Source organism: Wasmannia auropunctata, unplaced genomic scaffold (genome assembly GCF_000956235.1).
Source record: "Wasmannia auropunctata unplaced genomic scaffold, wasmannia.A_1.0 LD335328.1, whole genome shotgun sequence".
Lineage (NCBI taxonomy): Eukaryota > Metazoa > Arthropoda > Insecta > Hymenoptera > Formicidae > Wasmannia > Wasmannia auropunctata.
In genome coordinates this window covers 246,045-273,008 of record NW_012027562.1, presented here as the reverse complement: position 1 = coordinate 273,008, position 26,964 = coordinate 246,045, and the positions used below count along the sequence as shown (strand labels likewise).

At 43.4% G+C, this 26,964-nt stretch overlaps 3 protein-coding genes across 8 annotated transcripts in view; 2 read left to right on the top strand and 1 right to left on the bottom strand.

Annotated features, from left to right (window-relative positions):
- Positions 1 to 1,672, top strand: part of LOC105457255 (transmembrane channel-like protein 5) — a 4,711-nt gene extending 3,039 nt beyond the window's left edge. For 5 of the 6 annotated variants that reach the window (XM_011701826.1, XM_011701827.1, XM_011701822.1 and 2 more), the window contains 3 exons: positions 356 to 1,041; positions 1,123 to 1,259; positions 1,333 to 1,672. In XM_011701826.1, the coding sequence (XP_011700128.1) occupies positions 356 to 1,041; positions 1,123 to 1,259; positions 1,333 to 1,457 (948 nt within the window). In that variant the 3' untranslated portion in view covers positions 1,458 to 1,672. The remainder of the gene's footprint in view (positions 1 to 355; positions 1,042 to 1,122; positions 1,260 to 1,332) is intronic. The other variant, XM_011701828.1, reaches the window with a different exon arrangement.
- A 101-nt stretch (positions 1,673 to 1,773) lies between these two features.
- LOC105457254 (dynein heavy chain 3, axonemal) lies at positions 1,774 to 16,931 on the top strand. The gene is made up of 13 exons (XM_011701821.1): positions 1,774 to 2,624; positions 2,695 to 2,918; positions 3,137 to 3,406; positions 3,548 to 3,910; positions 3,984 to 4,194; positions 4,327 to 4,557; positions 4,787 to 8,611; positions 8,769 to 9,074; positions 9,411 to 14,423; positions 14,506 to 14,663; positions 15,023 to 15,228; positions 15,583 to 16,145; positions 16,311 to 16,931. Exons 1-13 carry the CDS (start codon positions 2,109 to 2,111, stop codon positions 16,605 to 16,607), a joined length of 12,183 nt encoding a protein of 4,060 aa, XP_011700123.1. The 5' UTR covers positions 1,774 to 2,108; the 3' UTR covers positions 16,608 to 16,931.
- A 499-nt stretch (positions 16,932 to 17,430) lies between these two features.
- Positions 17,431 to 26,779, bottom strand: LOC105457253 (UNC93-like protein MFSD11). Its single transcript, XM_011701820.1, has 2 exons — positions 26,532 to 26,779; positions 17,431 to 20,213 (listed from the first exon to the last, which is right to left on the bottom strand). The coding sequence occupies exons 1-2, from the start codon at positions 26,616 to 26,618 to the stop codon at positions 18,921 to 18,923; spliced, it is 1,380 nt and encodes a 459-aa protein (XP_011700122.1). The 5' UTR covers positions 26,619 to 26,779; the 3' UTR covers positions 17,431 to 18,920.
- Positions 26,780 to 26,964: the final 185 nt, after the last annotated feature.

Below are 26,964 nucleotides of genomic sequence, written 5' to 3'. Positions count from 1 at the left end.
AAGCGTTTCGCTCAAGTTTCTTAAAATTAAATGAATGTTTTAAGTTTTAAGTACAACAATGTACGTTGTTATTACATATAGACGTAAAAACTTGTAAAAAACGTACAAACTCTTTTTTGATAATTGTATAATATGATACATATCAAATTGATAATATTGTATAATAATAATTGATTGCTAGATTGATAACCGTTTCAATTTCTCGCTTACAAATTTTTCTTCCAAGGCCGTATAAATTTACACACACACACACACACACATATCTATATATATATATATATATATATATATATATATATATATAAAATATATACATATATAATAAAATAATTATATATAATATTGATATTTTTAGGCGTCGCTGGAACACTACAGCAACAAACGCACGGAACTTTACGTGACGGTTGTCAGAAATTATGCGGTTGCCGCGACGATAATCGGCACGTTGTTTGTCTTCTGGATAATCAACAGTACCTCGCACTGCTGGCAAACGCACTTGGGGAAGGAGATCTATCGGCTTATCATACTGGATTTCATTGCCTCGCTGTTCGGGGCGAGTTTCCATTTCGCACGTTCCGTGCTGTACTACAAAGGACTCTCGACGAAAGTCGGCAGACCGGAATTCGATATCGCTCGCAACACGTTAAATCTTATATACAATCAGACGCTCTTTTGGATCGGATTTTATTTCAGTCCGCTGACATCCGTTATGATCGTGATAAAGCTAATTTTTACGTTTTACGCGAAGAGATACGAGCTGAAGAGATATTACCAGCGGCCGTCGCAGCCCTGGCGAGCGGCACAAACGCAAACGCTGTTCTTGGCACTCGCGTTTCTCAGTATTACCACCGTATTGTATACGATAGGATACGTCATCACGAATGTGAAAAGTGACGAATGCGGACCGTTCAGAGATCATTTTCACACTTGGGATTTTATCGTCGACAGGCTGTTATCGTTGAAGAGAGACAGCCCGTTCTGGAGCTTCGTTTCGAAGCTTGCGAGTCCAGTAACCGGCGCCGTGATACTGATTGCCATGTGGTAAATAATTTATGAATATTGTACATTAAAATGTGATACAAATAGAGATACACTGATTTTTATTAAGTATTTTTGTTTAAGTATCGCAGTGTATTGTCTACGGGCAAAAGCGGAAGCGAGCAAGGAAATGTTACAGATTTTGTCCGACATGCTTCTCCTCCAGTCTCAAGATAAGCAATTTCTCATAAAAAGCTTCGGTAAATGTGCTAAAAATAAACGTAAGTCTACTATTAAATTAATTATTTTTATGCAATTGTTGTTAACAACTTGTACATGTTTCTCTTTTATCAGATACTGCCCAGCATGCCGGATTTGCTGAACAAAATCGTAGAAACGAAGGAGTTTTACTTTCTCGCCGACGTAACTTACCATCGACCAGTTTCGAAGAAATGATTGTAGTTAATAATACGTACTAATTGACAATTCGATGACAAACTGCCAAAGCACGTATTAGAAATCGATTTTAATTTTCTTACGATTTTATTTGACTTTAAATTTAGTTTAAAAATATTATTGCTTCTACGATTTTGCCAAAACACTCAAGACTGTCATATACGATAAAATAAGAATATATTTTTAACGTGCCATTTCATACTATATACAATATACAAGTAATAATTATTTAAGCAATTATATATTTATATATATTTATATATTTATATATGCAAACATTCTTTATTTTAATATATATAGAATATTTCGTAAATAAATCCGCGTGAGTTTGTATCTCTTTCCAATCGTTTCTCCAATAATCTCCACGCCGTCGTCATAGTTACGTGATATAGATGTGTGTAACATGTTGATTCGATCTAACGCAGACTTTACCCTTATCGAGATACTTGTTACTTGACAGTTTAAATCTATTAACTGCATATCAACGTAGATAAAATTAGCAAACCCTATTAGCTCTACTAGAAAAACTTATTCATACGTTTTCTAAGAGTAGTAATATTGAACAATGACGTAGAATGCAGGATCTTTTAGCTTCGGGTTGCTAATGATTATTTGCGTTTAGAGAAAGTGCCTTTTGTACCCTCAATATGTTAACTTGAGTGAGTCAGGCTGAAATGGCTGAGGAAAAGGAGACGTGTGAGGCTTCGAGCAAGATAAATGTAACAGCGGAGCACAAGGACTATCCGTCGTCGAAAACGTCAAAGGCACCGGAATTTGCGGAGAAGCAGAATTTGATAGAGGAGTCTTCGTGGACGAAAACTGTCCCGTATAAGTACTGGCATAGCTATGTGAAGCCTACCGACAGAATAGGCAGCATCTTCACACCCGACACGCATACGTATCGAACCGAGACCTTGGCGAGACGCCGTGTCAGGCCTGCACGATGGCATCCTTTCGACGGCGTGCTCGTGAGTCCGCCTTGCACTTTCATCGAACGACATGACGAGGAAGTTAAACAAAGAGCCGCAGCCGCGGCCGAGAGGATACGCGAACCTTTGCCGGAAAATATAGTGAGTCTGAGGGATCTAGCGGACGACACGTGGTTGCGGAAGAAAAGCCAGAAGGCGAAATTGAAAAAGGAGTTGTCTATACGCAAGGGAAGGATAACAAGGCGAAAGTTGGATCGGAAGGTAACGAGAGACGTTTATTTTTTTAATTAAGCTGACAAATGCATAATAAAAGCAATATCATGTATTATAGAGGGTACGTTACGTCGAGGCAGAAATTCCGAAATCTGTGGAAGAACAATTAACCGAGCTAATGGCGATAGTTGATAAGGAACAGAGAGTAAAACCTGAAGATGTTGCTAAAGTAATTTATCTTAGAGATTACTGCATAAGCGATCATCACCTGCAGCCATACGATTACGTTAATATCGACGCCGCGAAGAAGCGTATCATTGGTGAATTACAAGCACGTGAAGAGTAAGTTACATGTTATCGAATTTATTTATCTATTTCCAGTCTATTTCGAAAATAGTATAAACTCGATTTTTCTAAATATTGCTCATTGCGGCATATTGATCTTGTCATTCAATTTCCTCATTTAATTATATTAGATTTTTTTTAATTATTTCAAAAATATAAAATATATTTTATCGATTATGCCAAATTTATAGAATATTTTTATGTGTTTCTTGCAGCTTTGACGTTGTAACGAAAGATTTGGAGCCGGAAATAATCGATGACTACAAGCGAAGTCTTCGTGGCGCGATAGTAAATTATATCCTGATGGATTCCGATGAACGGAAACGTTTATCTATTGAAACGGTCCCTATCGAATTCCCCATTTTATGCGTTCGCGCGCCAGTGCCCTGGCATCAGTCCAAAGTCACGGCAAGTCAAACGATGCGACACAATCTTTTTATCGGGAATGAGATCTTGCGAGACATCCGAGACCTATGGTTTATAAAGTAAGATCGTATGATAGGCTAGTCAAAAAATTAAAAATGTAAAATGTAAATCTTTCTCTTCGCTCTACTGATGTTTAAATAATTCAAATAAGATACACTGCTGTTGTTGCCAACGATATGAAACGGTTCTCTCTGCTTCAGATATCGCCATGTGAGAATAATTCATATGCAAGATTTCGGCACGCTTCCCGTTCCGGCCGCGGAAATTGAACCGAGAGTTGATGATCTGTGTGCCGCTGCCACCGACGTTCTCATTAAGGAATGGCTGGCCGACGTGGCGGAAATCTTTCTCGAGAAGAAGTACGATTGGTCGCAGTATTTCGAAACGCATCCCGAGGCGTCCACCGCGATGATCGAGAAGTACTTTCGCAGCGTCAATTCTCTATTGTCGAAGCAATTGCGGATCATGATTATGAGCACGCTGGAAGACGTGAGGGACTTCTTCATGCGATACAATGCTGGCAACGCGTTCGAAGGAGATTACGAGGATCTCATGTTTCTCGAGTAAGATTCGAAATTGCTATCTTTTAGACGCTAGTTACGAATGGATTGGAATACAGTGGAGATTACATTGTAGAACTCCTTTCATAACAGTAAATGTGGAAGCGGAACTCCGTACGACGAGATTGCACTGCAGACCGAGCATCCTAAAGTTGCATACTATGATCTCGCGATGTTTCGACAAGATTATCAAGGTGGGCACTACGATACCCAAGATTGAAACCATTTTGTTTCCGGAACTGAAGGACGCTGGTCACTTATTTCCCATTTCGCGATTCGAAGATACGGTAATTATATATATATAATATGTGTATATTATAATAAAAAAAAACTCTTGGTGAGAACCCCAATAAAAAAATCTTTGATGGAGAGAAAGCCAAATTATTCGGTGAATTAATTGCACAATTATTTTGTCATAGGTATTGAACATCATCAGCGATGTCATGGACGTGATTTTGAAGCATATAACTGGTCCCGATAATTACCTCAAATTCTATCGGAATTTACTGTATATTACAAGCGGAGTAGCCGAGGAAAAATTAGACAGTTTCTTTAAACTCGAGCCGCAACCGTTGTTGCGAGAGTTCGAGCATCAGATAAAGGCATACGACGCTCTGCGAAAAGAGATTGCGAAATCATTTCGATGTAAAGTAAGTAACATGATTAAATCGCTGACTGATTCAGAGGAAAACCCAATTTTTTTACATCACGTTTACTTACTAGAAAATTATTATATTGAAAATCTTTTTATTTAACATAGTATCGTCTATATATTAATTCCCCTCCAAAAAATTTAAAGCATTATGCCATTTTCCCGTATAATTGTGTTTCAGAAATTAATAATGAAAATAATGGTTGTTTTTTCTTTTTCCACAATAGATCCCGTTGAACATGATCGAGATCGATTGCAGTACTGTGAACGATACAATGAGAGAAATTCTACACGCGCTTCGAAGTAGAATATGCAATTTCTTTGCGGACGAGTTACGAGCCAACAATCGCGATTTATGCTCGATTTTCGTTGAGATTGCGGAGACCATTTCGAAGATGCCGGAAACGACGCAGCAGCTTGTCGAGCTGTACAACTACCTGTGCGAGAGCCGCGACACGACGATGTTTAATCTGAGGAGACGATTAGCTCGCTCGGTCGAGCTGACGTTGTTTCTGTTCGATCATCAGCCGCTCTCGGACGAGGACATCTACTTGAATTCGCGCGCCATCACCTGGCCGAAGGAGATGGAGGTCGTGATGGAATTGGCGAGCAACAGATTGAATATGAGAAAGGACTTCCTGGAGACGGTGCTTCGTACGAGACGCGACAACTTCGAGAAGAAGATAATTACGGTGCAACAGGCGATCGAGCAATTCAAGCGAAAGGACCCGCCGGTTCTCACGATGGAGGAAATGGAACAGGCTGCGGAGGAAATCGAGCACATTTCCGCAACCATGGTGCAGATCCGTAGGGAGGCCGAGGAGATCAACGAGGAGGAGGGACTGCTGGACTTGGACCTGAGCCCGCACGTGGAGCTGCCGGCTATGTCCAGCACGGTGGACACCTTCTACAAACTCTGGCACACTGCTTTGGAGTTCCATCGAAATTACGACAAGTGGTACTACGGCCCGTTCGTGGGCCTGGACGCCGAGCAGGTGCGCGAGGAGACCGAGGACACGTGGCGGATTCTGTACAAGTTGTCGCGCATACTGACGGAAGTGCCAGGCGCGAGGCGCGTCGCCGATATGGTGCGCGTCAAGGTTGAGAAGTTCCGGCAATTCGTTCCAGTGTTGCAAACCATCTGTACACCGGGTCTGCAAGCTCGACACTGGGAGGCGATTAGTAAGATCGTCGAAGTGCCGATAGTAGTAACGGCCACGAGCAATCTGTCGGAGATGATCGAATACGGTCTACCCGCTTTCATCGCCAAGCTGGAAGAGATCGCCTCGGCGGCCTCGAAGGAGTACACTTTGCAGCGGAATCTGCAGAAGATGAAGGAGGAATGGGAGGAGATGTTCTTCGATTTGATTCCTTATCGTGAGACCGGGGTGTACATATTATCCGCCGTGGACGACATACAGATGCTGCTGGACGATCACATTCTCAAGGCGCAGACTATGCGCGGCTCGCCCTTCGTGAAGGCATTCGAGCGGGATATGCAGAAGTGGGAGGAGAAGCTGATAATGATGCAGGACATCATCGATCAGTGGCTGCTCTGCCAGGCCACTTGGATGTATCTGGAGCCGATATTCAGTAGCGAGGACATCGTGCGCCAGATGCCGACTGAATCGAAAAACTTCCGTAGAATCGACAAGATTTGGCGGAATATTATGTCGTACGTCTTCGCCAACAGGCGGGTGATCGACGCCACGGCGATGCCGAACATGCTGCAGGAACTCAAGCTGTGCAACTCGCTCCTGGAGGAGATTCAGAAGGGTCTGAATGAGTATCTGGAGAAGAAGCGTCTGTTCTTCCCGCGATTCTTCTTCCTGTCGAACGACGAACTCCTGGAGATCCTGTCCGAGACCAAGGATCCGCAGCGAGTACAACCGCATCTGCGGAAGTGTTTCGAAGGTATCAGTAAGCTCCGTTTCACCAAGGACGAGGAGATCATTGGCATGCTGTCGGCCGAGGAAGAGTATGTGCCTCTGAGCGGCAAGATTTATCCGGCCGAGGCGAAGGGTATGGTCGAGAGGTGGTTGTGCCAAGTGGAAGATCTCATGGTGATATCGCTACGCGACGTCGCCGAGCAGAGTATAATAGCGTACTTCGATGCTATGCGCGAGGATTGGGTGCTCTCGTGGCCCGGTCAGATCGTCATTTGCAGCAGCCAGATACACTGGACCAACGAGGTTTACGAGTCCTTCGAGGAACGGTCCACGGCGATCTACTTACGCAAGTGCACCGATAAAATAGAGGACATCGTGGCGCTTGTACGCGGCAAATTGGAACCCGGCGCTCGGATAACGTTGAACGCTCTGATAGTAATAGACGTGCACGCCCGGGACGTGGTGAAGCTGTTGGTCGACAAGAAGGTTGACAATCCTTCAGATTTCAACTGGATAGCGCAGCTTCGCTACTACTGGCTGGACGACTGCATCACCGTCTCCATGATCACGACCAACATCATGTACGCCTTCGAGTATCTCGGCAATACGCCCCGATTGGTGATAACGCCGCTGACAGATCGATGCTACAGAACCTTGATGGGCGCGCTGAAGTTGAATCTAGGTGGCTCGCCGGAGGGGCCGGCGGGCACCGGCAAGACAGAAACCGCCAAGGATCTTGCGAAGGCCGTAGCCAAGCAGTGCGTGGTATTCAACTGTTCCGAGGGACTCGATTACAAAGCGATGGGCAAGTTCTTCAAGGGTGTCGCGCAAGCGGGAGCCTGGGCGTGCTTCGACGAGTTCAACAGGATCGAGGTGGAAGTGCTGTCCGTGATCGCGCAGCAGATACTGTCGATACAGATGGCCATAAGCATGAAGCTCGAAAAGTTCATTTTCGAGGGCACCGAGTTGAAGTTGAATCCTACCTGCAACGTCATCATAACTATGAACCCGGGCTACGCCGGTCGGCAGGAACTGCCGGACAATCTGAAAGTGCTGTTCCGAACGGTAGCGATGATGGTGCCGGACTACGCCATGATCGGCGAGATCACCCTGTACTCGTACGGCTTCACGGACGCCAAGAATCTCGCGGAGAAGATAGTTCACACCTACAAACTGTGCTCCGAACAGTTGAGCTCTCAGAAGCACTACGATTACGGGATGCGCGCGGTCAAGACCGTGCTGATCGCGGCCGGCAATCTGAAGCTCAAATTTCCGAAGCGCAACGAGCACATCGTGGTCCTCCGCGCCATCGTGGACGTTAATCTGCCCAAGTTCCTGTCCGAGGACGTTTCTCTCTTCAACGGCATCTACACGGATCTTTTCCCGGATGTGTACCTGCCTCCGCCGGAACGTGCCGAACTGGTGAATCTGCTGAGGAAGAATCTGGAGAAGCGGAACCTCCAGGCTACCGATTGGTACATGGAGAAGATCGTGCAGGTCTACGAGATGTTGCTCGTGCGACACGGCCTGATGATCGTCGGCACCGCTCTGGGCGGGAAGACTCAGGCCTATCAGGCGCTGGCCGATTCCCTGGGCGATTTGTCGGGCATGCGTAGAGCCACGATGCGGGAATACCGGACGATTTATCGAGTGATCAATCCCAAGTCCATGCCGCTGGGTCTCCTGTACGGCAGCTTTGATCCGGTCTCGCACGAGTGGAGCGACGGCGTGCTGGCCAATACATTTCGCGAGTTCGCGCAGTCTATTTCGCTCGAACGCAAGTGGCTTGTGTTCGACGGGCCGGTGGATGCAATCTGGATCGAGAGCATGAACACCGTGCTGGACGACAACAAGAAGCTCTGCCTGATGTCCGGTGAGATTATACAGATGTCCGGGAAGATGAATTTGTTCTTCGAACCGGCCGACCTCGACCACGCCTCGCCGGCCACTGTCAGCAGATGCGGCATGATTTATATGGAGCCCTCTCAGTTGGGCTGGCAGCCAATCTTTGAATCTTACAAGAAGCATCTTCAGGAGAAATTGTTGCTCGAGCAATACGAGCTCATTGTCGAGTTGGTCGAATGGCTTACCGAGCCGATATTGCGATTTATTCGACACAATTGCAAGACTTTTATAGACACATCGGAGATACATATGTTCTTAGTAAGTACAAGAAAGATATTTGTAATTTTTCACGTATTTTTAATATGAAATTTTAATATTTTTAATATAACTTTATTACATAAAATTTTAGTATAACATTTTAATATAATATTTCTTTATTATATAAAATTTTAATATATTTCTTTTTGTGTAATAGTCTTTCACGAGAGTATTCACCATGATGTTGGCAGAGGAGACGCAAGTGAGTACAGTGTGGCTTCAATGCGTATTATTATTCAGCCTAGTTTGGGGCATTTGTTCAACATTAACGAGCGACAGCAGAAGAACCTTCGATGTGTACCTGCGAAAATTATTACTTGGTAACATCGAGGAATATCCTAAGCCGAAGATGTTTAAATTGACGAAGCAACAAATCTTTCCCGAAAAAGGTACTATATATGATTGGATTTACGACAAGAGGAACAACGGAACCTGGATATCTTGGATGGATACTATGCATCAGGTATTAAGAAAAACAATCACTTTTGAATTAAATGAGAGTCAAAATTTAAATTGATATATTCCTGCTTTTATATGTTTGGAAACTTACTTGAGAGTACATAGATTTTGTGAATTTTAAATAACATCAAAAGAATTGATTAAAAAACTAGAAATTATATAATTTCTAAAAGTAGAAATAATTAATAAAAAATAAAATCTTGAAGTGAAATATCTAAAATTTTAATTTTATTAATGAAATAATAAAAAAAAATCTTTAAGAGAAATATCTAAAATTCTATAATTTACGAATACAAAATAGGAAAATAATAGACATTTAGAATATACGTATACATTTCAGGCGCCTTTACCAGCGACGGCGAAAGCCAGTGAGCTGATCATTCAGACGATGGAGACGTCCATTCAGCATTTTTTCATTAAGCAATTTATGCACCGATCCATACCGCTTTTGTTCGTGGGTCCAACAGGCACCGGCAAATCCGCGATCATCCTAAACTACCTTGAATCACTGCCGAGGGATAAATTCTTGGAGAATGTTATAAACTTCAGCGCGCGTACGAACGCGCCGCAGACGCAGGAGATAGTCATGTCAAAGTTGGACAGAAGGAGGAAAGGAGTTTACGGTCCTGCCATGGGGAAGAAGTGTGTGCTGTTTGTGGACGATCTCAGCATGCCGCAAGTCGAAATCTATGGCGCTCAACCGCCGATAGAATTGCTTCGTCAGTGGATAGATCACGGCTACTGGTTCGACCCGAAGGACACCTCGATGCTGTATCTGGTGGATATTTTGCTGATCACCGCTATGGTACCTCCTGGAGGCGGCTCCAATGTCGTGACGTCGCGATTCACTCGTCACATGCACGTGATCGGCATCGATTCTTTCGAACATGCCACCATGACGAAGATCTTCTCGTCGATCCTCGACTGGCACTTCGCGAAGGGCTTTGTCACGGAGATTTCGCGACTGAGCAAGATGGTGGTGAGCGCTACCATGAATGTGTTTCTCGACGCCATCAAGAATTTCCTGCCCACGCCATCGAAGAGTCACTACAAGTTCAACTTGCGTGACTTCAGCCGCGTTATCGGCGGCGTGCTTCTGGTGCCGGCCGCTAGAATGAAGGATCCCGACAAGCTCATGAGATTGTGGATTCACGAAGTATACCGAGTTTTCCACGACCGACTGATAGACGACACCGATCGCGAGACGCTGTTCGGCATGGTGCGATTCACGTGCTACGATCAGCTGCGTCAGCCGCTTGAGAAGGTGCTCACCAATCTGCTGAAGCCGGGTGAGAAGGCGATCAAGAGCTCCCACATTCGCGATCTGTTCTTCGGGAATTACATCGAGCCCGACGCCGATCCGAAGGTGTACGACGAGGTGACGGATCTGGAGGATCTTCAGGAGAAAATGGATTACTATTTGGCCGAGTACAACGCGGTTTCGCAGACGCCGATGAATCTGGTGCTGTTTCGTTACGCCATCGAGCACGTTTCTCGCGTTTCCCGAGTATTGTTACAGGATAACGGTCACGCCCTACTCGTCGGAATCGGCGGTTCCGGTCGTAACTCTTGTGCCAAACTGGCGACCAGCATGTGCGAGTACCAGATATATCAGATCGAGATTACCAGGACCTACGGACCGGTTGAGTGGCGTGAGGACCTGAAGAAATTATTGCTGCGCGTCGGCTGTGACGGCAAACCCACTGTTTTCATTTTCGGCGACCATCAGATCGCGGACGAGTCCTTTATCGAGGACATCAACATGATCTTGAATACCGCGGACGTGCCGAACTTGTACGCGTTGGACGAGAAGGCGGAGATACTGGACAAGATGATGACCATCGCGCGAGACGTGGGCGGCGGCAAAAAAGTGGAAATAACGCCGATGGTGCTCTACAATCTCTTCATCGAGAGGATTAAAAAGAATCTTCACATAGTCCTGGCGATGTCGCCAATAGGCGACACCTTCCGCAATCGTCTCAGGATGTTCCCGTCGCTTATCAACTGTTGCACCATCGACTGGTTCACACTCTGGCCCGAAGACGCCCTTGAGAAAGTAGCCAGGATGTCGTTGAGAGATCTCGATATCGGCTCGGAACTGCGAGAGAAATGCGTGCAGATGTGCAAACAATTCCACACGAGTGTCTCCGTGACGAGCGAAGATTATTATTTGACTTACGGTAGACGATATTACGTCACACCCACGAGTTTCCTGCAGCTAATCAAATCACTGTACAGATTGTATGGACAGAAAATCGAGCAGATTATCATGCAGCAAAATCGATACGAAACCGGCCTGGAGATGCTGGACTTCGCCGCCGGCCAAGTAGCGATCATGCAGAACGAGTTGCATCAGTTACAGCCGAAGTTATTGGCACAGTCGCAGTTGAGCGACAAGCTGATGATCCGAATCGAACAGGACACTGTCAATGTGGAGGCAAAGAAGGAGATCGTGGCGGCTGACGAGGCCTTGGCGAACGAAGCAGCTGCGGCGGCTCAGGCAATCAAGGATGACTGCGAGAGCGATTTGGCGGAGGCTACCCCGGCGCTGGAAGCCGCCCTGGGGGCACTGGACACCCTGAAGCCGGCAGACATCACGATCGTAAAATCGATGAAGAGTCCGCCGGCCGGCGTTAGACTGGTGATGGAGGCGGTCTGCGTGTTGAAAGGTATAAAGCCAGACGGTGACGACTACTGGCCCGCGTCCATCAAGGTGCTAGGTGAAATGAAATTCCTGGAGAACTTGAAAAATTTCGACAAGGACAACATACCGCCCGCGTACATGAAGCGTATTCGCGAGAGGTTCATAAACGACCGGAGCTTCCAACCGGATGCGATCAAGAAGGTGTCCACCGCGTGCGAGGGCCTCTGCAAGTGGGTGCGCGCCATGGAGGTGTACGATCGCGTGATCAAGGTCGTGGCGCCGAAGAAGGCGATGCTGGCGGAGGCGGAGGCCGAGTTGGCGGCGCAGATGGAAATGCTCAACGAGAAGCGGGCCCTGCTGCAGGAAGTGTCGCAGAAGCTGCAGTCCCTCAACGACGAGTTCGCCGAGTGTATGCGCGAGAAGAAGAAGCTGGAGGACCAGATCGACTATTGCAGGCAGAAGTTGGATAGGGCCGAGAAATTGCTGGGCGGTCTGAGCGGCGAGAAGATCAGATGGAGCGAGACCGCCGGTAAACTGGGCGCCAGCCTGGGGAACGTGATCGGAGACGTTTTGCTGTCGTCCGGAATAGTGGCTTATCTCGGGGCATTCACGGTGGAATACAGAAACAAGTTGATCGATGAGTGGCACGTTTCTTGCATGCGAGCGGCCATACCGTGCAGCACGAGGTTTAATCTGCTCGATACACTGGGCGAGCCGGTAGAAATGAGGGCCTGGACCATCCAAGGGCTGCCGGCCGACAATTTCTCGATGGAGAACGGTATAATTGTGAGGCACGCCGATCGTTGGCCGCTCATGATCGATCCGCAAAATCAGGCGAACAAGTGGGTGAAAAACATGGAGAAGCCGAACAAATTAGCGGTGATTAAACTCACGGATCCCAATTACGCGAGAGTGGTGGAGATGAGCATTCAACTGGGAACGCCGGTGCTGCTGGAGAACATTCTGGAGGAGATCGATGCGATCCTGGAGCCTGTGTTGCTGAAGAACGTATACAAGCAGCGCGGAGTGTTATACATGAGGTTCGGTGAGAACGTGCTGGAGTACAATCCGAATTTTCGATTCTACATCACCACGCGTCTGCGAAATCCGCATTATCTGCCTGAGATCGCGGTAAAAGTGACTCTACTGAATTTCATGATCACGCCGCAAGGTCTGCGGGATCAGCTGTTGGGCATAGTCGTGGCCAAGGAGCTGCCGACACTGGAAGAGAAGAAGAATCAGCTGATAGTGGAGGGCGCGAACAACAGGAGGATCCTGAAGGAAATCGAGGACAAGATCTTGGAGGTTCTCACGACGTCCGAGGGTAACATACTCGAGGATGAGACCGCTATCAGAATACTCTCGACCTCGAAGATGCTGTCAGAGGACATTCAGGCGAAACAGGAGATTGCAGTGAAGACCTCGGCGGAGATAGACAAAGCTCGTGACGGTTACAAGCCCGTGTCGAAGCACGGCGCAGTTCTCTTCTTCTGTATCTCTGAGTTGGCCAACATCGACCCCATGTATCAGTACTCGCTACCGTGGTTTCTGCATCTCTACGTCATGGCGATCGCCAGTAGCGAACAATCAACAGACCTGGACACGCGAATGAACAGTCTCAATTCGTATTTCACGGCGAGCATCTACAGAAACGTGTGCCGTTCCCTTTTCGAAAAAGACAAGCTGATATTCTCTCTGGTCCTCTGCGTCGGTCTGCTACGCGCCGCTCATAAACTGGAGGAGGAGCTCTGGGTGTTTTTATTGACAGGTGGAGTAGCTCTCGACAATCCTTATCCCAATCCTGATCCCTCTTGGCTGACCGACAAATCCTGGTCCGAGGTCGTGAGGGCTAGTCTCCTGCCGGGTCTTGGAAAATTGAGAGAATCCTTCCAGACCGACGTGTCGCAGTGGCAGGCGTATTACGATCTGCCGAATCCGCAGGACTATCCCTTCCCACCACCGTTCGAGCACGAGGGCGAGAGTCTGAAGAAGCTCGTGATCCTGAGATGCGTGAGGACCGACAAGCTGGCCGTCGCCGTCCAGGCGTACATCATCCACCATATGGGCACGTCTTTCGTGGAGCCGCCGCCGTTCGATCTCCAGAGCTCGTACGACGACTCGAGCAACGTCACGCCTCTCATCTTCGTGCTCTCGCCTGGATCGGATCCGATGGCCGGGCTGATCAAGTTCGCCGAGGACCGTGGAATCTCGAAGAAGAATCTCATGACGATATCGCTGGGTCAGGGCCAGGGCCCGATCGCGATGGGCATGATCGAGCGCGGTATCAAGAGCGGCGAGTGGGTCATCCTGCAGAACTGCCACCTCGCCGTGTCGTGGATGAAGGAGCTCGATCGGATATGCGACGAGATCATCGTGCCCGAGAACACGCATCGTGATTTCCGTATATGGCTGACTAGCTATCCGTCCAAAGGATTTCCGGTGTCCATACTGCAGAACGGCGTCAAGATGACGAACGAACCGCCGAAGGGATTGAAGAGCAATTTGCTGCGGAGTTACCTGAACGATCCCGTATCGGATCCCATATTTTACCGCGAGTGCACGAAGATGGTGGAGTGGAGGAAATTATTGTTCTCTCTGTGTTTCTTCCACGCGGTGGTGCAAGAGAGACGGAATTTCGGTCCGCTCGGCTGGAATATACCTTACGAGTTCAACGAGTCCGATTTACGTATCAGTATTCTGCAATTACAGGTACGGCAGTATTACTTTCTTTTATTAATTTAATAGATATTATCATGGGAATATTATAATTGTTGCTGTTTTGTTGATCTAGCTATTTTTAAATGATTACGAAGAAGTACCATTCGACGCGCTCATTTACCTAACAGGAGAGTGCAATTACGGAGGCAGAGTGACCGACGATAAAGACAGACGTCTGCTGAATTCGCTGCTGAAGAATTTTTATAATTTTGAAGTTATTATAAAAACAAAGTAATGCTATCTCTCTTAACATATATCTCTATATAGAAATGAAAAATCTAAGAATGTTCTTTTTGCTCAACTTATCGTCGATTTTCCTCAAAAGAGTTTAAGCTTAAATAAAAGTAAATAAGAAATTATTCTCTCCGAATTTCTAAAGTAGAAATTATAATTTCAAATTTACTGTAATCTAAATTTTATGTAAATAAGTGAACTAAAATGTTTAAAATAGAGAAATTGAAAACGACATTATAAAGAGAATAATTTTTCAGACGATCAAATTTTTATTAAGAGTTCAAGTTTGTCAGATAAAATGTTCTTGAATTTTTTTAAGTTTTTCTTAATGTCTTTTGTAATTTGTATCTTTCCAGATACTCGTTTTCCCCGAGTGGAATTTATCACATACCGGAGGACACCGATTATGAAGGATGCCTGAAGTACATTCGCAGCTTACCGATCAATCAAATGCCGGAAGTTTTTGGTTTGCATGAGAACGCAGATATAGCGAAGGACAATCGAGAAGCAATGCAACTATTGGCCGGTGCGCTTTTAACCCAGCCACAAATCAGCGGAGTAGGCGAGTAACATATATATTTCTCTATTTTCAACTTCAAATCAATTTTTGTATATAATTGAGAGATTTCTTTTTTTTTTTCATTTTATTGAAATATTATTGTTGTTAATATACAAGAGTTTTTATGGGTCAATGCACTTAGCTTAGATTTCGTATGCAGTATTGAAAGAATTGCTAAAACGTTGTAGAAATAATTCATTGTGAGATCACAACATTATAAAAATTTTACGCAATCTTGTTGTAATACCGCCATAAAATAATAGCATAAAAATGTTGGCGGAATCTGCTTTCGGTAATGTGATGTTCTGCACGTCACGAGACAATTTGTGTAATAAAATTTCCATTAATTTTTCTCAGGTGTCGAGAAAGACACGGACGAAGTAGTTTTCGCTCTGGCCGGTGAGATTCTGTCGAAGATGCGGCCGCAATTCGATATTGAATACGTGTCGAACAAGTATCCGGTGCTCTACATGAACAGCATGAACACGGTGTTGCGGCAGGAACTCGGTAAATTCAACCTGCTCACGGAAGTCATTAAGGAAACGTTGGACAACGTACGGAAGGCTATTAGAGGACTGGTGCTGATGTCACCGGATTTGGAGAACGTCTATTACAGCATGAGCGTCGGCAAAGTGCCGCTCGCTTGGGACCGAAAATCGTACCCCTCGCTGAAACCGCTCGGCAGTTACGTGAACGATCTGCTGGCAAGATTGCAGTTCCTGCAAGATTGGATCGATCACGACGCGCCGAAAGTGTTTTGGATATCCGGTTTCTTCTTCACGCAGTCATTTCTGACGGCGGTGCTGCAGAATTACGCTCGCATGCACAAGATACCGATCGACCGGCTGGACTTTCAATTCGATATCACCCGATTCGAGTCGAACGTCGACGCTGCGCCTTCCTATGGAGTTTACACAAGCGTACGCAAAGTTTAACTAATATATAATCTCAAACGACATTTTCTAAAATTAAAGTTCGATATATTATATAAAAATTCTAGTATTATTTTGGTAGTATTTTGTCGCGATAGCATATCTTCGCTTTTATTTCTTTTTTTTTTTATTGATCCGTGATGTTCTTCTCAGGGTCTCTTTTTGGAGGGAGCTCGATGGAACCGAGAGACGAGATTGCTGGACGAATCTAAACCCAAGATAATGTTCGACGTGCTACCCGTTATATGGCTGAAACCCGGCGAAAAAGCTAAATTCGTCATAAAAGACGTTTACTATTGTCCGGTGTACAGGACTAGTGCTAGACGCGGTGTATTAGCTACCACTGGACATTCTTCCAATTTTATATTTTATATCCTGATCCCGATAGATCTGGACGAGTCGCATTGGATTAATCGAGGTGTAGCTGCCCTTTGTCAACTCGATGATTAATAAAAAGCAATAAAGTGTGAATCATCGAAGTGATTTATATGTAATGATTCATTCCACGAACAAACGATATATTGAAAAAAATCGACAAAGGACATATTTAATGAAATTAATTACGTAGAAATATTTTAGTTATTAAAGAATCTTGCGGCAGACGGCCTTTTTACACGGTAAACGGCAGCCGCGTATTTTTTCTAAGCTGTTATGCATATATAAGATATTCAAAACGTGTAAGTCAGGAAGAAAAATTGCAGAATCGGAAAATCAAAACGTACAAATATTTTTACAATATTATAAATATATTTTGCTAACAACAATCGCACACATCGCATATATTTATAACAGTGTTCAATCTTATATACATTATTTATATTGTCTGTTATCGTATTATATTTATACAAACTTATATAGATATCTTATAAAATTTTATTCATAGACTATTCAACGATAAAAACAATAATGATCATTCTCGCTTGATCATACATGATCGGGGTTGTACATGCTTTTAAAATAGATCGTGATCTTTCTCTATCAGGTACGTATCCAAGGAGCAATTCTTATATACAGGAAAAATATTCTGTAATGTACAAAACATACATATTATGGAATGTAATGGACTGTAATATGCGTAAGAGGAATTACAGAGGAATTACGAAATTCCCTTTCTCTTTGCAAAAATTAGGTAGGAATGCATTTTCCTAAAAGTATCACGATGTCTCGTATACATATTCATTAATTTTGTCATATTCAATAAAATTTTGATTGTCAAGAGAAATAGTTGATCATCATTGATTACATTTTTATTCGCGTTTTATTCATTATTCATATAAAATATATCTAACACATCCATGATCAAGTAAAATACGAAAAAAAATGGAGTGAAATGCGTGGGTATTACAATGCACAGAGGATGCCTCAAAAGTCGCATGATTAGCTTTTGACAAAAAAAAAAGATTTTAACACCTCGAAACTTTGTTAACAGCAAATCTGTGTTTTACAACTTTAATTCACGATTTTCAATTAAATTTCAAAATTCAATGTTTTATTTTCTATTAATTTCCCTTGTGTGTTTTTCACAGTTCTGATTCTCGCTGTATGTGCTGTTTAGAAATTGGTGAGAAAAGTGTCCGACTTTTAATGCATCCTGTATGCATGCCGCAGTTAATCTACATGTTCGCCGCGACACTTGGCAAGCGTCGATCGACGAAGGAACAAGATCCTTAAGTCTGATCTCGGACAATTCAATCGAGTTTCGAGCTGTAAATGTCACGTACCGTTGTGCACCCACACATATGTACACACACATACACACACGCACGCACACGCATACACATACGATCAGACATAAAGTCGATATACTGCGTTACGGACTAGTTAAACGCGCGAGTCTTTTTGTGGCGGACTCATGTTACAGACTAGTTAGTCACAAAATCGCAGTGCATTGCAAAATCTGACTGATGCGAAAATCGTCGCTAAAAAAAAAAAAAAAAAAAAAACCTGATTTCGCAATCAAACATTACTTATAATTAAAACTTACAAAAAGGAGCTCGCAATGAATGCAAAGGGCACTTACACAGCCTTCGAGTTTGTGGATGAAAAAAAATAATTAAAATAAAATTACATCGATTGGTTCAGATGTAAGTATTGCACTCTAATAACAATATATATAACCGATTACATCGATAAGTCTTTAAGGCAACATCTTGTGAGCAACATTTCGATATAATGAAAACATCGATGCTGATAATCGGACACACATATTTGGCATAATTGCGAAAAGATATCGCTTTGAAGAAGAGAATATCTAAAACACAGTCAAGTAGAGAGAGATTGAGATATATAAAAAACTGGAAGACCATGATAACATTCGACCGAAAATACATTCCTGGATATCCTTTTTGTCCACTCGATCATATACGATATTCTCATGGACTTGAACATACGATAGAATTAGAGACTTCTTACAATAGCATTTCAATGGAATTTCAGTAAATAGAAATTACTACGAAAACTTCACAGTTAATATATTTGCAACTGCGTTGTATTTAAAATACGATATTGTAAAAAGCCTCCAATTGTAGAATTCATGAATAATACTTAAATTTGCAAGAATCTCTTATCATTAATATATTAAAATAATTTGCGTTAAAAACACTCGTTCGAGTTGCTGTGAGTTGTTCGCTTTACTTTTAACACAGTAGTTTTCCCGTGTTCCACTCTGTGTGTTGTCTCTCGAGATCTTTCGCGCACCCCATTATTCGCGTTCAAACCCGCTGTGTCTTTGCAACCTAATGAATTCGCATTTAACTAGCCTCATCAATCTTCGCCGCTTGTGGCGTCGACCAATGCCGGATCAATCTCCGGTGGGGATTCGTTCTTCAATTTTTTAACTTTGTACTCGACGTAGCAGAAGGCCGCCGTGCCGAAGAGTATGGCCACGAATAGCACCGCGAGTTGCACATGCAGCCCCGCGCTGGTGCTGTACGAGAAGCTGACGGCCGCCGCGACAGATTGGCAGAATTTGAAGAGAGCGAATGCCGGGGCGCTGTCGTTGGCGAACAGGACGCCCAGCAGCGAGTAGAGCTGCGTGTTGAAGCAGGCGTCGCCGAAGCCGAGGGCGAGACTGCCCGCCATCGCGAGAATCGGCGAGGTCGTGATGTAGCCCTCGCTGTTCGTGTCCGCGAACGACGCGTCGTTCGGTAGATTCAGGAAGATGCTGATGAAGGCGAACAGATGCAGGATCAGACCGATGATCACCACCGGCCAGCCGCCGAATCTGCCGGATATCTTGGACGCCAGGATGCCGAAGACCGCGCCACCCACGACCTCGCCGACGCCGATGAAGATCCCGGACAGTCCCACCAGCCTCTTGCGGGACTCGCCCAGGATCTTCATGAAGCCGATGCTGTTGGAGTACACGCCGGAGTAGAAGGTGAGCACGAGACCCGTGTAGATGAACGTCAACGACAGTAGCAGCATGTTCGGCGTGAGGAAGAGCCTGATGGCATCCACGAAGGCGTTCCACGCGGCCACCAGCGGCTTCTCGCGCCTCGGCTCCGGCAGGCGCAGCTCCTTGTCGGCATGGGACACCCCCTCGGCCTCACCCAGCGACAACTTCTGCGGCGATTTTCTCATTACGAGCAGCACCACGGTACCGACCACCGAGAGACCGGTTAGCACGCCGAACACGATCATCCGTTGCTGCTTGTCGATTTTCTCCTTAGTGAAGATGAAGTAGACGAACAAATTGCCGGCGAACTGCGACGACTGGAAAATCGCCCAAAATATACCGGCGTTCCGCGACATGGTCTCGTTGTTGCTGTTCTCCGTCAGGTACTGCCCGTGGCCGGTCCACAGCAGGGCGGCGCCGATCCCGACGAGGCCGGACATGCAGTACAGCAGGGCTTCGTGCGGCCAGAAGAACGAGGCGATGAACAGGTCGTAGCAGCAGGCACCCGTGAGTATCGCCACCCGTGGTCCTGTCACCGAAATGAACGACGGCGTTAACCAGTTGCAGGTGGCGAACACGCCGTAGATTATGGCCAGGCTGATATAGGCATCACCGTGGAAGTCGCTAATATCCTCCTTGATGCTGTTTAAAACAGTTTTCTGCGAACAAAAGAGATCGACGCGAGAAGGTCAGCATCACTTCTAATACACGCTAATTCCTCGCTGCTGCAGTCTCGTGGATTACGATATCGCCGAGTTCCTATTGTATCGTGTGCATGAAGGTCGATTGGACGACTTATATCTACGATAACTGACTTGGAAATGCCAAATGGTAATAAGTAGCTGCGCTGCATACCTATGATATATGAGTCTTTCTTTCGTGCGTGAAACTCTGTGTCTTAATACAGGATTTGCTTTAAGAGCGCATTTTCTGATTAATTTTGAACTTAAATTTTTTTTCTTCGTGAATTTAGTTCAATATATCTCTCTCTTTATTATGTAGGCACATATATGAAATGTAGATTTTATTACAATAAAATTGACACATTTGTTTTATTTTAGTAGTGACGCGAAAAAGATTCCGGACGATGATATTTCGTAGGAAAGAAATGGAAAGTAACCAAACGAGAAACGGGCGAGAATTCGAGGAATGTTATGACAAAAGAAGCATAACGTTAACATTATATATCGCACTGGTTCCGGTATCTTCTTTTAGGACCGAAACTGGTTATTCTGTATTTATAGAAACTATAAAAACAGGACTATATTCACGTCTCAGTCAAGGATAACCACAGAATATCAACGTTGTAGATACAAATATTGCTTTATAGTCTCTTAATGTACCGTTATAAAATTTAGATCCGGCTTTAACGCGTGAGAGCTGCATATTAATTGTCAATGTAAAAGGAAACCTGATTTACGATTTTATCTTTTAAAAAACGATATAGGAATATATAAAATGTTTCAGAAAGAATTTATCCGATTGGAGATATCACTTGTGCGATTTATAAAATAAAAATTTTGATCAGAAACATAAAAAAATAATAATAATATGGTTTCAAAAGAAAATTGCAAATATCTAATAAATTGAAAGCAAATGAATATCATTAATGTGCATTCTAATTAATCATCTGAGCAACGGTCAGAAGATTCGTAATGCAAAGCGTTCGCGTTATTCACGATTTCACCTATCGTATCGTATTAGGAGCGAATCGGATGCGTTGTTATAGTTTCAACTAGACTTTCACATATAGGAAAGTGTAGCAGCTTATTTTATGTCGCACTTCCACATCTGTCACCAATCATTTAACAGTAACATCATCTCGTTAAATTCGCGCTTGAAAATTATTGGTAATCATATCGCTATTCGCGATGTAACATTTAATACGTTAGCAGTTTTATTTTTGTGTATGCTATATATGCAGTGTTCAAGTAAAATCTGACGTAAAAAAAAAACGATACAGATATCTTTATCGATATTCTGTTATAGAGATATTTTTCATACAGAGCATTTTTAATAAAATACAACATCCATAATACTTCGATATTTTATACCTATACAACGAATACGTAGTTTATTTAAGCAGCTATACATCGACAAAAATAAATGTCCAGTTACGAAACATTTAAAGTGTTGTTGCTTGTTACCATTTAATTATGTTTATCGTGCTTGCGTAAATACTATGTTCTACGTCAAGATAGCGTTGTCAATAGACGATAGGGACGAGCAAGCGTGCATTTCGGTAAGATAACAATATATTTTCTGACAAGTATGTTTGTAGCCTCGTCTTCATAAAAATACGGTGCCAAGTATTTTGTATATATATACATATATATATATATGTCGATAACGGCGTTCGATAAGATCTGCACACAGGTATTGCAAGATTGTATAGATAGATGTTTACATAACGTTTACATTGACTTCGATCTCGTATAAGAAAAAGGAATCCGTAAGAGCTCTAGATAAAAAAAGGCATGCGAGAAATGTGTCAAAACACATTTTGATAATTGTATTTGATATTTGTGCGTCAATAAAACGATTTTACTCCAATAAAAATAAATTTAGATACACGTATGATACGCTATTAAAATGCGTTATTAATGGCATACACTAATAATTCTTATAAATTTTTAATATTTTATTACAAATTTCTTGGAGAGCTTCAATGCTACGGAAATCGTAATTCCATTTATTATTAAGTCCGCTCATAGAAATAAATATTAAAAATACTTGACAAGTAAATTCTTGTCATTATCTATACATTTTTCGAAAAATGTTTCTCGGCAAATAGAAACGTCCTATTTAACTTATCTGGCTAAATGTATTATTATTATAAATATAAAATACTACGTTATCTATGAGAGCGTCTCTTACTTCGATCTCTTTCGGTATATGTTTTGCAAAACATATGTGTATATCGTATGCCAAAGTCATTTGTTTCTATTATATTAATTACAATTTGCTGTTCGCGCAAACGTATATATTTATTAGCAAAGTCTAATTGTAGATTCAAGCCTATTTCATTAACTATCGAACGTGCTGTCGCGCGTAGAAAACTAACGCTGTTAAATGACATCTCATCCTTTCTCTTATATTCACGTGTGTCTAAAAGTGAAAGGAGGCTGCGTCGTATCTCGTTACGAGCTGTACTCAACTACAGGCAAAGACATTCTGTTTTAGATATTTCTCTGGGCGTGCTATCGAGGATACCGAGGGCTTTTTTCGGAAGCAATGAATTATCCCGAAGTCGTTTCACGTCCAACGCGGGAGTTTCTTCGGGAATTCCAAGTCATTATGATCCTCGCGGTGAATTGCGACACACAGAGCGAGGGATGCTGAATTCGGCGGGAACCGGTTGCGTCGGTTTCGGACAGGTTTCGGCGGACGTAATTATCGAGCACGTCTAGGATGCATTTCGTTTCGCATTGGCGAACTTTCTCTTTCGCCACTTCGGCGTGATCGGCGGTTTTGTTTCCAGAACTTCGATAATGCAATAGACAGGAGGATTTCGCGTCTTCTTCGGGGAGTTCTAAAGTCACTAGATACACAAAAGTTACGAAACAAGTTCGGGCGATTAAACGTTAAAAAAAAAAGAGAGCAACCATGTCTGAAGTGTCATTCGATCGTCATACAAAAATGTAATTCCGTTTCCTCTTGATTGGATACTTTGCGCATAATTTAATTAGTTACGATTAGACTTAGGATGACGTATCGACGTCAGCGCGACAATCGCTAATTTCCGTTCATGATAATGTAATCTCGAAAAAATTGCCCGAAATTAACGTCAAATTAGTTGAAAGTTTATAAGAAATGTTATTTATGCGATCCGAGATAACGAGGCGATAGACGATCTCGTCGATAATTAGAAAATCTAAATACAATTATCACACGCAAATATGATAAACTATATCTTCTGGTAAACTATTATTATATACGGTGCAAGAGGCGATATCGATAATAATCGTGAAATTTCAATCGAAGATTTAATATCTTTATAAGATCTTTAAAAAGAGGAAATTCCTATCGTAGAGGAAATTAAATTATCGTAACTCTTGAAAGATTGACATAAAGAATCGATGATTTTTTTGCGATTAGACGTGCAAAATAAAGCTATCGACGCGATTGTAAAAACTTTCACGCAAGAAAAATGCGATAAACTCGGCCAGAATTATTTGCCATTTATAAGAGTTGACACAAATACCTAACTGTAATTTTTTAAATGTCAGAAAATTGAAAAGAAAGAAGTTAATAACTTGAAAAGCACGTCATTTTTAATTAGTTCTCGAACGATTCGAAAACTAATTAAGGAAAACTTTTATCAAAATGAGCATTTTAAAAGGTCAGAGCGCGGTGATTATGGAATATTATCATTCGGAAATCGTGTATCTCAAACGACTTCGAAATCTTCGTAAATAATTAATTCCTTCGTTACGCAAGTATGTCGACTTGATGATCCAATATGTCTTAATTATCTTTTCACAATTCACGATGTCGTGATTCCTTCGCTCTCTCTCTCTCTCTGACAAAAATAATGTAAAAAAAAGACAGTGTAAGAATAATATATTGTACGACTCGTGAGAGCTCCAGTGATCTAAGCTATGCCACTACACGCGAAATATCGGACTAATCTGCGACTTTTGCGAGCTGAACGGACGTTATCGGACGCGATATCGTCGGCGGCCGGTGAATTCGCGAGCAAACAAAGACCGTTGTACCGCGCCGGCCCGATCAATTATTCGCCGTTTGTGTTAAAAATCTCGTAGATATCGCGTATCCGGAGATACTTCTGAATTACGGAGGTAACAACGGTAATGACTAACAGACCGTTACTGCAGTGGCTCATGCCAGAACACAATTCTCGCGCGCTTCCAGATTACTCCTGCGATATCCCGCGGAATGTATTACGTAAGTCTCTTTCAGATAGTGGTATGATGGATGGATGAAGTTCAGAAGATTATTAAAAAAAAGCGTTATGCAAGAGGGATGAATGGAGACAAAAATTTGTCGTTACATCTTGAAACAATGTTCCCAAGAGCAATCTCAGATCGCGCAAACAAGATAACGCAACAATTATGAAGTATTAAAACTAAGAGAACACAGAGAGGAAAAAGTCCCCGGCAAAATCATATATAGAGGTAATGTAAACAGATTCATTTAAATATGAAAAAGAAAGATAAAAAAAGAGAGAGAGAGAGATGTTTCTAACGATAAGACATAATAAAAAATAATAATTCTCTCTCTCTTTCTGTGTCTGTTTTTCTACCGTCAAAATACTACAGAAAAATCGTCTTCCGAAATTTGTTTTGTTTTATCTCACCCAAACATCGTTTGGCTCTTTGGGGGGAAAGCTCTATAACATGTAACGCATGTATTTTACAGATTGCGGGTGTCGCAATGCCGAAAGTAGTCGACAATGGTATACCGTGCATAATTTACTGCAGGCGTTTCAGCCTCGCGATTACGTCGATCGTGACCGGCTCCTTGCCTTTTGTGGTACTTTCTAAACCGCGCGACTAATCGCGTGATATCCTGATATCTGTGCTTTCTAGGACTTTATAGACTAATGCGAGTGTTTCGTTCGCGTCGTGGCCAGCCGAACGTAAAGTGGAAATCGAATCGTTCATCGAGAGGTCTAATTAATTCTCCATTCGTTCGGTCTTTCCTTCGTTTCTCTGATGCCCATTTCCATTAATGATAGATTCACTTTAATCCCGATTTAACGCTCTTTTTCATTTTCTAAATCCTAGAATTAGAAAAAAGATAAAAAGTGAGTTAAACCAGTGGTTAAAATTAATTTACATTGCTAGAAATAAACACACGTAAATTGAATCATGTTTGCTCTCTCATTTCAAGCGTTTCCATATCCCCAGGTTAACGCGGACACGTGCACAAAGTAATTCAGGCAAATCGCTCGCGATTTGAACGTCTAAATGCATAGTTCGCTCCACTTTGGGATCGCTTAAAAAGGGTTCTATGATCGTCGACGCTGATCACCGAGTATTATCCAATCATACTATTAATCCGATAGTGCCTGCGTCAGAGGGAATGAACGATATTGTAAATAATGTTTATCCACGTTCAAACTTTGAAATTGTGAAAATGCGTCATTTGAAAACGAGAGAAGCTCTCTCTCTCTCTCTCTCTCTCTCTCTTGTCACGTTCTATTTATTAAAATTACATTAAATTAAAGTCACGTTTTATTAATTTATTAATTAAAAGCAAATTACTGAAAACAAATTACTGCGTATTTTATTTCTTATGTATATATATATATATATGTATTATTTTTTCAGTTTCATACGATGAATGTATCGCAGCGATGGATTTTAGGTTCGATTCTAAAAGAATAAATATACGATAAGCATTGACGCAATTAATTACGCATTTCTCCACTGTATAGATAAAGCAAATTCATATTCTGTCGACCGTTGCGTAACGAAGAAAAATCGTACTTCTATCATTTCGAAAGCGCATCAAACGTCTCGTGTTATTTGAATCCTCTTAACGGTATTAAAATATCTATAATAAATTACTTATCTACTCTTTCAAGGTGAACACACCGAAAACGCGCTTTGACAAGGAACTTTCGAACTCGCATGAATGTAATCGTGGATTTATCGCGCGATCGTCGACATATAACGCGCGTGTTTCGTCACTCGGGCTGTATACCCAATTAGAATGCCACTCGCTTCTAAACGCGGGGTATCGCATCGCCGTGGAATGTCCGAGGAATTCCCTCGGAAAGGTTGGAAGAAACGCGACGCCCGCAAACTCCGTTCAAGCGTGAAGTCTAATTTTTCATCTGGAAAAGGGAGATCAATCCATTCTCTCTCGACCTTCCGCGAGCTAGGTATACGTACGTGGCCGTGCGCGCGCGAGGGTAAAACGCGGAAGTGCGCCGCGCAAGTGAGAGACAATGATAATAAAAGATAGCAACAACCGCGCGCGTCACGTGCGCCGGCGTTCTCGCTCACCTCTATGTTGCCCATCGTTTGAAACGCCGTGAAGACCAGCATGAATCCCCAGCTGAGGATCATCACGTTCAAAAAGGCCCGATCCATGATCACGGCGGTGGGGTGGACGTGGGTGGAGGACGATCAGTCTTCGCGGTCTCGCGCTACTCGTGCGTGTATACCTGTTCGCGCGTACGACACGGGAGTGATTCGCGTTTCGCGCGCGGCCAGGACTCGAAGAGGACTAACCCGTCGACGGGGCTCCGATACTGTTGACAGGTCGCCGCATGGGTCTCGGGTGGAGGACCGCGGCGACCGAACCCCCCCCCCCGCTCACGACCGCTTCTACGCTACCATGAGCGACAGCGCCGTATTCGCGTCTGACTGACGTCTGGTGAACTCGTGAAGTTCGTGAAGGTAACTCGCGTCAGTCGCGTCGATACGTTCGCTTTCG